This window comes from Oncorhynchus clarkii, chromosome 7 (genome assembly GCF_045791955.1).
Source record: "Oncorhynchus clarkii lewisi isolate Uvic-CL-2024 chromosome 7, UVic_Ocla_1.0, whole genome shotgun sequence".
NCBI lineage: Eukaryota > Metazoa > Chordata > Actinopteri > Salmoniformes > Salmonidae > Oncorhynchus > Oncorhynchus clarkii.
In genome coordinates this window covers 29,800,204-29,813,438 of record NC_092153.1, presented here as the reverse complement: position 1 = coordinate 29,813,438, position 13,235 = coordinate 29,800,204, and the positions used below count along the sequence as shown (strand labels likewise).

At 39.2% G+C, this 13,235-nt stretch overlaps 1 protein-coding gene across 1 annotated transcript; it reads left to right on the top strand.

Moving 5' to 3' along the window:
- Window positions 1-3,107: 3,107 nt before the first annotated feature.
- Window positions 3,108-11,203, top strand: LOC139413165 (zinc finger protein 180-like). Its single transcript, XM_071160263.1, has 3 exons — window positions 3,108-3,839; window positions 6,798-10,064; window positions 10,253-11,203. The coding sequence occupies exons 1-2, from the start codon at window positions 3,332-3,334 to the stop codon at window positions 7,670-7,672; spliced, it is 1,383 nt and encodes a 460-aa protein (XP_071016364.1). The 5' UTR covers window positions 3,108-3,331; the 3' UTR covers window positions 7,673-10,064; window positions 10,253-11,203.
- Window positions 11,204-13,235: the final 2,032 nt, after the last annotated feature.

Sequence of the window (13,235 nt, the reverse complement as noted above, 5' to 3'; positions counted from 1 at the left end):
TTGGGGAATCCCGATGGACGACGTCATCCAATAGGCCGTCATCACCACCACCGCCCACAAGTTAATTGTCATTCAGGTTATCAATATGAAGAACATTAGCAATATGTCCTGTCCGGTAACTTGTCTCATTTAATGGATTTAAATTGGCAGGTGTAAAAAAAAAAAAACTCTGTTGATTTCAAACAGAGGAAAAACTTTTGGAAGTCTTGAACTGTATCAAAGTCTGTGGCCTGTGATGTTGGGACAAATGATAGTCCCTTATTATACAAGAGACATAATTCACTAATTCTACAGCACAACGACAGAGTCATGTCTTAAGTTTAAAACTAACAATGACTCAATAATCCTTCTGGGAATGTTATGACGTCATAAAGTTATGGGAGGAGTTAGAAAGTTGGCTGTCAGAAGTACAGTTATACAATGTAAAATTACTTTTAATCCATCTGTCTGTATATTTCAAAACATGGCAAATGAGGATGTAGTGAGATACCCGATGGTTGGATGATACTTTTCTAATCAGTCATCTTAAATATTATACTTAATTAAAACCTGGAAATCAAATTATAATTCAGAAGAATGCCAAAGTCAGGTGTAAAGTAATATGGAGGACCAGCCTATTCCCTATGATGTAAACAACAACAGAAATAACTTCAAATTAAACCAATCGTTTCCACTCATGACTTGAGTGATCGAAATAAACCAACGTTTTGGAAATACATAACGCCATCTGACCAAATATCAAAGAATGTTAGCTATATGCAGTTATCTTAGCCAGAGACATACAGAATGATGGCAGGGAAAATCCCCAAAATCCTAAATATAAAGATTACAGGTGTCAGTCAGCTAGCGCGCTAGCAGTAAGCCAAGGTTGTAAAAGTTACAAAACTCCCACTGTCTTCTTCACAGAGAACATGCTGAAAAGTAGTGATGGGGAAACAAAGCTTCCTGAAGCATTGATGCTTTCCAGCCAATTGTGTCAAAAATAGGTTCATTACTCAACGCTTTGAGCGAAACAGAATTTTGAACAGCCACATTATTATAGATGACGTCCCACACCGTAGCAGCGTAGCCTTTATGTCTTCCTACTAAATCACTGGCCTTGATCAAGAACATCAAATCCATGCTGCATTGTGGGTAAATTGACTGACTGACTGATTTATAAATAATAATGAGTAGTTATTTATGATGTATAGTGATTTGTAGATCAGTCAGTTGGCAGTCGCCTGCAGCGTTGAACAAGCCCAATACCAAACCAATCAGGCTGTTTGTTATTCGATGAAATTATGCTTCAGACGCCATTGATCACGTGCTGCTAATAAAGTCATACAGGCGTCAGCACACTGCTTTGAATGATTGTTTAGTGATTTGGACGCATGGCTCGTAGCTCCGGTATCAAACGTAACATCCATATCGAAAAGTTGACCGAACATAAAGGAGCAAGCAGGTTGATTTTCTCTTTTGATTTGAGCCCACGGCAAGAAGCCTACCGTGCTAACGGGTTCCCACTAGATAACACAATCACACAGTTCATGAAAAGCATGAGGTGAAGCTTGAGCTAGATATCAACCTAGCATGACCTTCCTAGATATCGAGCTAGTTCCTAGTCCCTTCCCTCAAGTCAGTGAGTCAACACAGGAAGGAGCAATGGATGGATAGTTCATTTATTTCCAAAGCTCCAATGATGGGACACACACAGTATGGATGAATGATTAGTAGTGACGGGATATAAATAGCACTCCCACAGCAATTCTACATAAATCTGACCTATAAATATACTAACAAAAAAACAGTTGAAATGTCTATCAAAGTTATCAAAGTTATTGTGATCGTATGGTGGATTTAACAATTCCTACTAATTCCTAATTTACTACAATAAAAATAAATACATTATTTCCATGTGTCTCATATTCACTACATCAGAACAAACTGTCATCCATTTTAGTATCAAAAATTATCAAATAAACTTGAAAGATTACTCAGTGTCTCCCTCTGGTGGCGAAAATGTATAAGTATAAGGAGTATAATTCACCAAAACTAACGATACCGGGCTAATAAACTCGCTGGTGTTCATGAGTTTATAAAACATATACTTTATACATTTGTCATAAATTGCCTGCATTGATGAGACACACAGTGTGGATGAATGATCAGTAGATGACAGAATAAAAATAGCAAACCTAAAGAAGATGCAATTTTCAGTTTGCTACCAAATTGAAAGAGGGAACCTTAGCATAAAACCCACATGGAAAACTGAGATTCGGCAAATAACATACAAAGAGAGGCTTATTTGACGCCAAACCAACAACAGTAGTTTCTAAAACATAAATTGCTAATGTATGATTTAAAACGTGGATTTTATTATGTAATGTCAACTTTATACATTTCTATCCCATGACCACTCAATTTTCAAATTCTCAAAAAATCTGCTGTGGATTTTCAGATTCCCATACCTTCATCACTGAGTGTATTACACCGAGTGTAATGTAAACACACGAGCAGCGCAGCAGTCTAAGGTACGGCGTCACTCTCAGTGCTACAGGCGTCACTACAGACCCTGGTTCAAATCCAGGCTGTATCATAACAAGCCGTGATTTGGAGTCGCAAAGGGCAGCTCACAATTGGCCCAGCATCGTATGGGTTAGGGTTTGGCAGGGGCAGGCCGTCAATGTAAATAATAATTTGTTCTTAACTGACTTGCCTAGTTAAATATATTTAAAAAAATGTAACTTTATTACACCGTTACACTGGCATACAAACTCAGTAGCACAGAGTTGATCATCCATATGACGTGAAGAAATACTGCATTGTGGGTAGTCTGGAAGAGTTCACAAAATAAGTGAATAAATATGTAATAACGAAAAAGCATAACTGTTTGTACTTATAGGTAACCGTATCGTGTCTACAACTAGCTTACTAAGTCTTTAACCACAATGTATTGTTACACTGGTAAGTAAAAACTCATGCTCCCTACACTTTAACTTGTTGTCTGAAGATAAAATATACATTTTACTCAGCTGCGTTACCCACTCCAGTCAACAGATGGCGGTCTGGGAATTTAAGGTTATGCTGTTGGCATGACGTATAATCTAGTGGACGGAACGCTCCTTTCATCAGCAGCAACAACAGTTAGTCAGACACCTGGGTAGCTTGCTAGACAAAATAGCCCAACCAATATTACTCTTTAGACGCTTTAGTGTGTTTTAGCCACTGTGTTTTAAACCCACTCCTGTCTTCTTGTTAGTTATCCGATTTCATTTCATATTTACAGTGTTGTTATTAGTCAACTAGCGGTCTGGTTAAGTTAGCATTAGCCTAGCTAACATCCTCGACCATGCGGTCACTAAGCTACTCTCCTGATGAAGAGGAGGAAGATATCACAGTAAAACAAGAAGTAGAGGGCGAGGCCGTTACTGTGAAAGAAGAGGAAGAGGCGTTCAGAGTGAAAGAGGAGGAGGATGTTACAGTAAAAGGAGAGGAGGAAGAGAAAGAGGGTCTGTGGCTGAACATTGTCGTGAAAGAGGAGGGAGAGAAGGATGTTACAATACAAAAACAAGTAGAGGGTGAGGCTGTTACCGTGAAAGAAGAAGAGAAAGACGTTTCAGTGAAAGAAGAGGGAGAGGCGTTCAGAGTGAAAGAGGAGGAGGATGTTACAGTAAAAGGGGAGGATGAAGCAGTTTATGGAGTGAAAGAGGAGGGGGAGATGACTGTTACATCGGAAGAGGAGGAGGAAACTGGATATCTCGGCCTAGTTTCCCAAACGCATCTTAAGGCATCCAATGGTTCTAACAATGAATTTAGCCATAAAATGGTTTTGAGAAACCGTTCCCGGATTAACACTAGTAAGTACTGTCTTAAAAACAGAGGCACAAACTCTGCAGTTGTTGAATTGATGTTTGGTGTTAAGGTGGAAATCTGCAATTGCTACATCCATATTTTGACTTTTAAATTATTTATTTTTAGCCATTGATTCTTGAAGAATATAACACATGCTTCATGAGCTTAGTTCAACTGTTGTACCCCATCAGAACCCCAAAATAAGCTTTTTTTTACTCTAATGTTTAGAAACAATGTAAATCAACACTGTATAGCCTCAACATGGTTAAAACTATAATTTTGATATCATGGAGGGTCAGTCCTTGCAACACCTAGCGACATCGTCAAGAAGTAAAGACATCTTGGCGTAGCAGTTATAAGGTGTTGGCTTGACGGTCGCTGGACCCAGGTTTGAGTTCAGCTCAGGGCTACCCCCAGAATTCACTACACTATGAATACAAGGACTGGCCATAGGTAACTTTTTAAAGGTAACTTTTATTGCCATTGCCAACTATGTAAAAATAAATTTGCCTACATAAAGCCAACACATGCAAACATGACATTCTGCAGGTAGAAAATATCCTTATAAAAATATCAACAACAAACTTGAAACATTGTATCAACTATCAACTGGGTCAGGAAACTCGGGTAGCAAGCTTGCAACATTGTATACAATATGCTTAGTTTCCTTCCCTCAGACTTTGTTTACTTGCTGTTTGGAGGTAAAGAAAAAATACTTTGAGAAGCTCCACAACTCATTATTGGTGGTGCATTAGGACAATCAGAAATAATATCAGACATCCCCAAATGGGCACATTTATAGGTCTACATTTGTGTGCATGCCAGGTAGACTAGTCCTACTACAAAATGCGTAATCAGGTGTGCGTCCTTACTCAACATTGGCAGGAGTGTTTCAAACAAAAGACAATGAATAAATTGACAAAACTGACGCATCTTGCGAGGTAAGGTCTGGGTGGTCTGTCAGGGGTCGTTTCATTTAGTATCCGTTTGGGTCGGTTGGGGGATGATTGTATTTCCCCATAGTATGTTGTACCAAAGTTGACCAACTGAAAGGGAGTGTAACTTTGATTATAATTACTCTTCCCTTAAGGAGGGAATCGAGGTTCAACACCTGTTTGTCCCCTCCCTTTCCTGGGTTGGTGAAGAGCGGTATTACATTTTAAGGAATAAATCCGAGCCTCACTCTCATCACCTGTGGACGGTGGTGCTTCCAGCGAGCCGTGGATTTAATAGTTTGTTGTACCTAGTTTCCCTCCATCAGGGAACAGTAGTTATAGTCATAACGTTATGCTTGTCATATGATGAACTTCAACTTAAATACTGGATCTTACTATCGGACAGTTTTTTTGTATTCTGAAATGCACTCAAACTATGTATCATTTAGTGGCTCCTTATGTTATGCTGGGAAAACCGTTTTCATGGGCACAGAAATACTAAATAATTTCAGAGTTTGCTAAATCCAATGGTTTTTAACAGAGTCATCTTGTAATCCAAGATGGTGTAGCATTAAGATGTGTTTGTTATAAATGGAATGTATTTTTAGTCTATTTTTGTATATATTGCAATATATTTCAATCTTTTAACATTTTTAAATGAATTATACCTTCCGGCAACACGCCTCACCCATTATGAAACAGATCTGCTATTTATTTATTTAGACCTTATAGCTAGAACCTCCATCAGCAGCTAGCCATCAGAAGCTAACCAGCTAATTAGCTACTAGCTATTTAGTCATTGTTATCCACTGCTAGTGGCCTTTACCTTTTTAGCTCAGACACCAGCCACTTTTAGCCTGGATAATACCTGCCGTCTGCACAGCGCGATATCAATCCTGAGCATATCAGACTGTTTTTCTCCACTAAATCACCGTGTTCCTGCCGTAAGCTCTGGACCATTACACCGGATAATGGCAGCTAGCTAGCTGCCACCGAGTGGCCCAGCCCCGAAGCTAGCCTTGAGCCAGGCCCATCTCCCGGCCTGCTCAGTGGACCCTATAATCACTCGGCTACACAGCTGATGCCTCCCAGACTCTTCACTAAGACGACTAGAAGCCACTACATCACCGGATTCCTGCCGTAAGCTCTGGATATTTGCACCGGATTGGCTATAGGGGCTAACAACCTTGTCCCGTAGCTAGCACCAGTTAGCCTCAAGCCAGGTGCATGTCCCGGCTAGCAAACAAAATGACTCCAGCTACAATACCTCTTTTGCCAATTGGCCTGGACCCTTTGTCGACACGGAGCACTGCAGATCCATCACAACTGTTGTAAATGAGAACTTGTTCTCAACTGGTCTACCTGGTTAAATAATGGTGAAATAAAAAAAGTATTTACTTTATTGACAACACCCAAATGGATACTGTCATTAACGTGGTTCTTCAATAATTACACATAATTCTTAATATTCTTTAATATTGTAGCAAACATATTAAATAGGACATTCAAATGAGCCTTACAATTATAATCCAAAGTAGTGTGAAATGTACTCATAAGCAACCTGGAAATGGAGGTTACTCCCCTGAGTTTTCCCCCATTCACATTCAGAATACATTGTGAAGAACTAAAATCTTTGCTCACCATATTTGCTCCAGGCAGATATACTACATCCATAACTATTGGTTTCCTCATTAGCAAGGAGGTGTTTATGCAATCAAATTGCCTTCATGCCGCAATTCTAGCAAACACAGAAAGGGGCCGATATTGGAGACCAAAAGTCGTCTGGCACACTGCTTAGTTTCAACATGAATAACTTATTTCTAGTTCCTAATCTTAGATGTTACTACTAATGTGAAAACAAGATAATGACTTTTCTTGCTCATTTTAAGACAATATTCAAATCATTTTAACATCAATTACAGTCAATTGTTGTACAACATCATGGCTACGCTATTGGCATCACCTTTTACAATGGATTTCCACTGTTGTGGGTCTTTAATCATCTGTCTGACTTTGTTGTTCACACAGGAGAGAGACGGGACTATTGTGGATCCTCTGGGGATCCTCAACAACCTCATGATGCTGACGGGGCAGAGAAGAGTCTCTCCAGATCAGAACACCTCAGGAAACGCCTGCAGAGACCAACAGAGAAGAGAACTCACTGCTGCTCTGACTGTGGGAAGAGATTCACCTCATCAGGCATTAAACTTCATCGGAGAACACACACAGGAGAGAAACCTTACAGCTGTGTTCAATGTGGCAAGAGTTTTGGTCAATCTGGCCATCTGACTCAACATAGGAGAATACACACAGGGGAGAAACCTTATAGCTGTGATCAATGTGGGAAGAGTTTTGGTCAATCTGCAGAGCGGACAGTGCACCAGAGAACACACACAGGAGAGAAACCTTACAGCTGTGTTCAATGTGGGAAGAGTTTTGTTCGATCTTGCCATCTGACTCAACACAAGAGAATACACACAGGAGAGAAACCTTTTAGCTGTGATCAATGTGGGAAGAGTTTTGGTCACTCTGGAGAGCTGACAGTGCACCAGAGAGCACACACAGGAGAGAAACCTTACAGCTGTGTTCAATGTGGGAAGAGTTTTGGTCGATCTGGCCATCTGACTAGACACCAGAGAATACACACAGGTGAGAAATCTTACAGCTGTGTTCAGTGTGGGAAGAGTTTTGGTCAATCTGGCCACTTGACTCAACACCAGAGAATACACACAGGAGAGAAACCTTATAGCTGTGGTCAATGTGGGAAAAGATGTACAACATCTGGCTCTTTGACTCTACACCAGAGAACACACACAGGAGAGAAATCTCATAGCTGTGATCAGTGTGACAAGAGATACTCTGATAAAAGATCTCTGATCAAACATCAGAAAATACATATATGAAGGTGTTGTTTCGTGATATCAATGAAATTATGTCACAATATAGAATATTTAAACATTGTAGTAGGAGTATTTTTAAGGAATTTCACAATGTAGAACCCTAAACGTTTGCCTCATTGAATTGATTTCAGCGTAATATGGATATTAGCCTCGGGGGAAATCCAGGCTCTGAATTGAAAGAGTACTATTTATGTGACTTAACAAAAATTGATTCACAAAAAAAGAGCTGTGTTACACTTATCATGTTGGTGTTCCATGTTGGAATCAAAATTCAACACTTCAAAATGCAGCTAGCTGTTTTCTACAAATTGTCCTCTAACCAGTGATGTACACATTATTCCCAGATTCCGTGTGGTTTTTGAGCTGTTAGTTTTAACAGGACGTGCAACCTCATCTCCCTCCTCTCGGCACAATTGATTTCAACGTGATATCGATGAGTGATGACAAATAAGTGTTGCGTTCCTTTGTTTAGCGACCCCTAAATTGAAATGCATCACTCCAAAATGTAGCTGACTGTCTTCGGCAGGTTGTCCTCTAACCAATGAGCTAAAAGATCTCCCATTTCCATGTGTTTTTTTAGATGTTAGTTTCAACAGCAAGTACAACCTGATTTCCCCTCTAATCGATATCAGTGATTTATTGCTACTTTTGCTACTTTTATTTATTGCTACCACAGCGTTTTTTGTGCTTGTGTCCATGGTGAGGACAACTTGGTTTCTGATTGTCTCAAGGTGTGGCAGTCAAAAGTTTTGTTTTGCGTTTAGCCAGTGAGTTGCCATGGATCTTTTTTTGACTGCACGTTTTTCCGTTTTGGAGATGAGTTTTGTTTGGGCTCGTTCCAAGTGGACGAGAGTTCTAGAAGCAAGTGAGTTTTAGGAAGACGAGAGTTCTAGAAGTGAGTGAGTTTTAGGAAGGGAAAAAATAAACTTTTTCTTGTTTTTAATTGTTGATAGGCAGAAGTCACCATATTTAAATTGATGAAGGTGAAGCATTGTAGTTGATTAGAATGTGAAATGGAAGTTGTTTTCTGTTGGTGGTGAGCATTCTCTTAAACCTGTTACGACTAGATGTTCCGCTACATCCCGATGAAATTGCAGAGTGCGAAATTCAAAGAAATTATTTGAAATATTTAACTTTCAAAAAATCACAAGTGTAATACATCAAAATCAAGCTTAACTTCTTGTTAATTCAGCCACCGTGTGTCAGCTTTCAAAAAGGCTTTACGGCGAAAGCAAACTAAGCGATTATCTGAGGACAGCGCACCATCATACAAATGCATGACCAACATTTTTCAACCAGGGAGGTGCGACACGAAAGTCAGAAATAACAATATAATTCATGCCTTACCTTTGAAAATCTTCTTCTGTTGTCACTCCAAAATGTCCCAGAAACATCACAGATGGTCCTTTTGTTCGATAAATTACTTTGTTATATCCCCAAAATGTCCATTTATTTGGCGCGTTTGATTCAGAAATACACCCGTTCCAACTCGCCCAACATGACTCCAAACAAATCTACCTGTAAAGTTGGTCCAAACATTTCAACCAACTTTCCTAATCCTTCCTCAGGTATCCTAAAACATAAATAATCAATCAAATTTAAGACGGAATATACTGTGTTCAATAGCGGATAAAATCAACGTGGAGTGGGCTCCAGGTCGGGCGCAAAACACAATAGAGTCCACTTGGCTTGACACTCAGAGAACAGCTGTACTTCTTAATTTCTCTATAGAAAAACATCAACCAATTTCTAAAGACTGTTGACATCTAGTGGAATCCATAGGAACTGCAACCAGGTGCCTCATAAATATAGTTTCCCGTAGAATGTATTTTGAAAACACAGTGACCTGAAAAAAAATGTCCTGCATGGTTTGTCCTCGGGGTTTCGCCTGCCAAATAAGTTCTGTTATACTCACAGACATTATTCAAATAGTTTTTGAAAATTCTGAGTGTTTTCTATCCAAATCTACAAATAATATGCATATCCTAGCTTCTGGGCCTGAGTAGCAGGCAGTTTGGGCACGCTTTTCATCCGGACGTGAAACTACTGCCCCCTAGCCCAAAGAGGTTTAAGGTGTTTACAGTCTTTGGTTTTTCCATTTATGTTTTGAGGTTGGACTTTATAGCTCGTTAGCACGTAGGGCACACTGATTGGTGTCGCCTCATTCGTCAGTATGTGTTACACCTGTGCTGGCTTGTCCATCTCGTTACTCGGAAGGTGTTTCACCTGAGCTGGTCCAGGTTCTATTTAAGAGTGTCTGGCCCAGTGCTCCAGTTGTCTTGATAGATGTGGAGTGTCAACAACTTTAGTTGCGCTACCCTTTTGGGTTGCTTCCTGTCTTGAAGTTTGTTGTGGGTTTTTCTTTTGTTTGCCTCTTCTTGGGCAGATTTAGTGGGTATCATTTATCAAATCAAATCAAATTTATTTATATAGCCCTTCGTACATCAGCTGATATCTCAAAGTGCTGTACAGAAACCCAGCCTAAAACCCCAAACAGCAAGCAATGCAGGTGTAGAAGCACGGTGGCTAGGAAAAACTCCCTAGAAAGGCCAAAACCTAGGAAGAAACCTAGAGAGGAACCAGGTTATGTATTTATGTCCCAGTTGTTGTTAACAGTCAACTTTCAGTGGACACCGTGAGAGCAAGATTGTTATAATACTTTTATTGCATCAAATGGTTGTTTTATGCAACAGAATAGAGGGTTCTTAGAACTATTGTGTCTGTGTGTTCTACTGAGGATAGGCCTCTGGGAGATAACTGACAGGAGATTGTTAAGGGAATTTTTATCAATAATGACTAATTATGTATACATTTCAATCAGGACTGACTAATCAGAATACTATTATGTTACTGTATATGTACTAATCAGAATATGTTACTGTATATGTATGAATTTTCTTTTTAATCTTAGTACTGAATATAATGTATGCAAATATAATCAAGAATTAGAACAATGACTGTCTGTACCATGGTAGAAATGAATGAACTCATAGCCAGACTGGATAGAATGCTTATCTACACCAGCTGCCCTGAGCTCAAGTCATATATCATCTTAATAGGGAAAGACGATGTGTTTAATTTTAATTGGGTGTTAAAACATAGAGCAATTTAATTCCTGCAACAGAGATTTACAATGTCTTTTGGGTGATTAAAACCTAAAGAGAGCACATTCCAGAGCATGAGTTAATGTTTCTGTTCTGTATGGTACCAGGGAGAGATGACCCCAGGTTCTCTACACAAAGAGTACTGTTTTTACAGCAGATACCTATAATTCTCAGCAGACAGTATCTTTCATACAAATCTTAATCTTGTGACCCATTCTATACATCTGTTGTTCATCATATATGGTTGAAAGGGGTGTATCTTGGATGTAAAATACCTTTGTACTTTTGTCTCTGGGCTCTCAACAAATCATCTGGGGGTGATTCGTCGACCAGCCATCATTTATCATAGATCACTCAATTTATTCACTTTATATATGTTTGTTGTATTGCCCTGCTCCCTTATTAAGTGAATAAAGATTTAGTTTAAGAATAACTCTGACTTGTGCGATAAGTTTGTCTCATTTGATATTAAAGAAATTAACAAACCACATTTGGCGATGGGGACGTGAATCTTGACTTGGTGACTGACAACCTGGGTAAATGACCTGGCTCCAGACAACCTGGCTAGATGGAGCACGAGAGATCCCTCTAACTTGGGATCTCAGGGAGACCACACTTCGGGAACTGAGCAGATGAACCCACCTTTGATCTGAGTGGATACCACAACTCAAACCTAGTTAAAAAAAAATAATGAGGTGATCGAAACTACAAGTGTAGTTTTTAGAAAAGCCTCCTAGGCTCTGAGTGTGTATTCCTGTGTGAGGGGGGCACCTTGGAGGTGTAAACAGGGCCGAGCCAGCTATCTGTGTTTACTAGTGGAGACCATTTATGATATAGTATAAGCTAGTAAAGTGCACCTGTAATTGTTTTAAACCTGTCATTATTTTAAACCTGTGATTGTTTTAAACCTGTACCCCATTTTAGAAGTATTGAAAGATGTACATGTATGAGTTGCATTATCCTAGGAATTAACCATGACATAGAAATGTGAAAATATTCCTGCAGGTTAAAATATTGTTGAAAAACAACTAATTGATTAGGTACGTTTGGAAATAGCATTGTATGACTGTGATATGAGAGTTGTGTGACTGCGATATGAGAGTTGTGTGACTGTGATATGAGAGTTGTGTGACTGCGATATGAGAGTTGTGTGACTGAGTCTTAATCTGAAGTTTGGATAGTAACATAGATCTATAGTTCCTCACAGAGATCTATAGTTCCTCACAGAGATCTATAGTTCCTCGCAGAGATCTATAGTTCCTCGCAGAGATCTGGACTGTCAAAATAGCAGGATGATGTCCTCACCCCTGCCTCGCCTCTACCTCGGCTAGGCCTTATTCTCTTTTTGTCTATATCCATTCCATGGACTTCATTCATTTCTGAGAAGATCATTTGCACACATTTGTATGCTAATGGATTTCAGTTTGTATTGACTGCTATGTAGGTTTGAGTTTATTTTATTTTTACAGGGACAGTGCACATTAATCAACGTTTCAGTAAAAGTGCCGGTTTAACCAGCCGGCTAATTTTCAACCGCAGTCCCTGGGCAGGTTATTAAAAACTATTACAATATAGACGATCATTGAGCAGGGAGCACACGCAGAGCAACATAGGACAAGCAATACATAGCATACAAACAGAGCAACATAGGACAAAAATCAGCAAGACAAAATTCTTAAAAGCAACAAAGTGTTTCCACACCTCACAAGCTACAGACAACATGGAAAGCGTCAATACACAGCTAGGGATTATGATCACAAATCTGATTGACCTTTAGCCATGTTTTTTGTGAAGGTGTGATATGTGGTGCAGTTACAGTGGGGAGAACAAGTATTTGATACACTGCCGCCGATTTTGCAGGTTTTCATACTTACAAAGCATGTAGAGGTCTGTAATTTTTATCATAGGAACACTTCAACTGTGAGAGACGGAATCTAAAACAAAAATCCAGAAAATCACATTGTATGATTGTTAAATAATTCATTTGCATTTTATTGCATGACATAAGTATTTGATACATCAGAAAAGCAGAATTTAATATTTGGTACAGAAACCTTTGTTTGCAATTACAGAGATCATACGTGGTAGAAAATGCAATTGATTAAAATACAAAATACTGGAATTATCCCTTTACACATGTACTGCACTGGAATTATCCCTCAACACCCTTTACACATGTAATGTACTGTAATTATTCATCTACATATGTACTGTACTGGAATTATCCCTCTACACCCTTTACACATGTAATGTACTGGAATTATCCCTCTACACCCTTTACACATGTACTGTACTGGAATTATCCCTCTACACCCTTTACACATGTACTGTACTGGAATTATCCCTCTACACCCTTTACATATGTACTGTACTGGCATTATCCCTCTACACATGTACTGTACTGGGATTATCCCTCTACACATGTACTGTACTGGGATTATCTCTCTACACATGTACTGCAC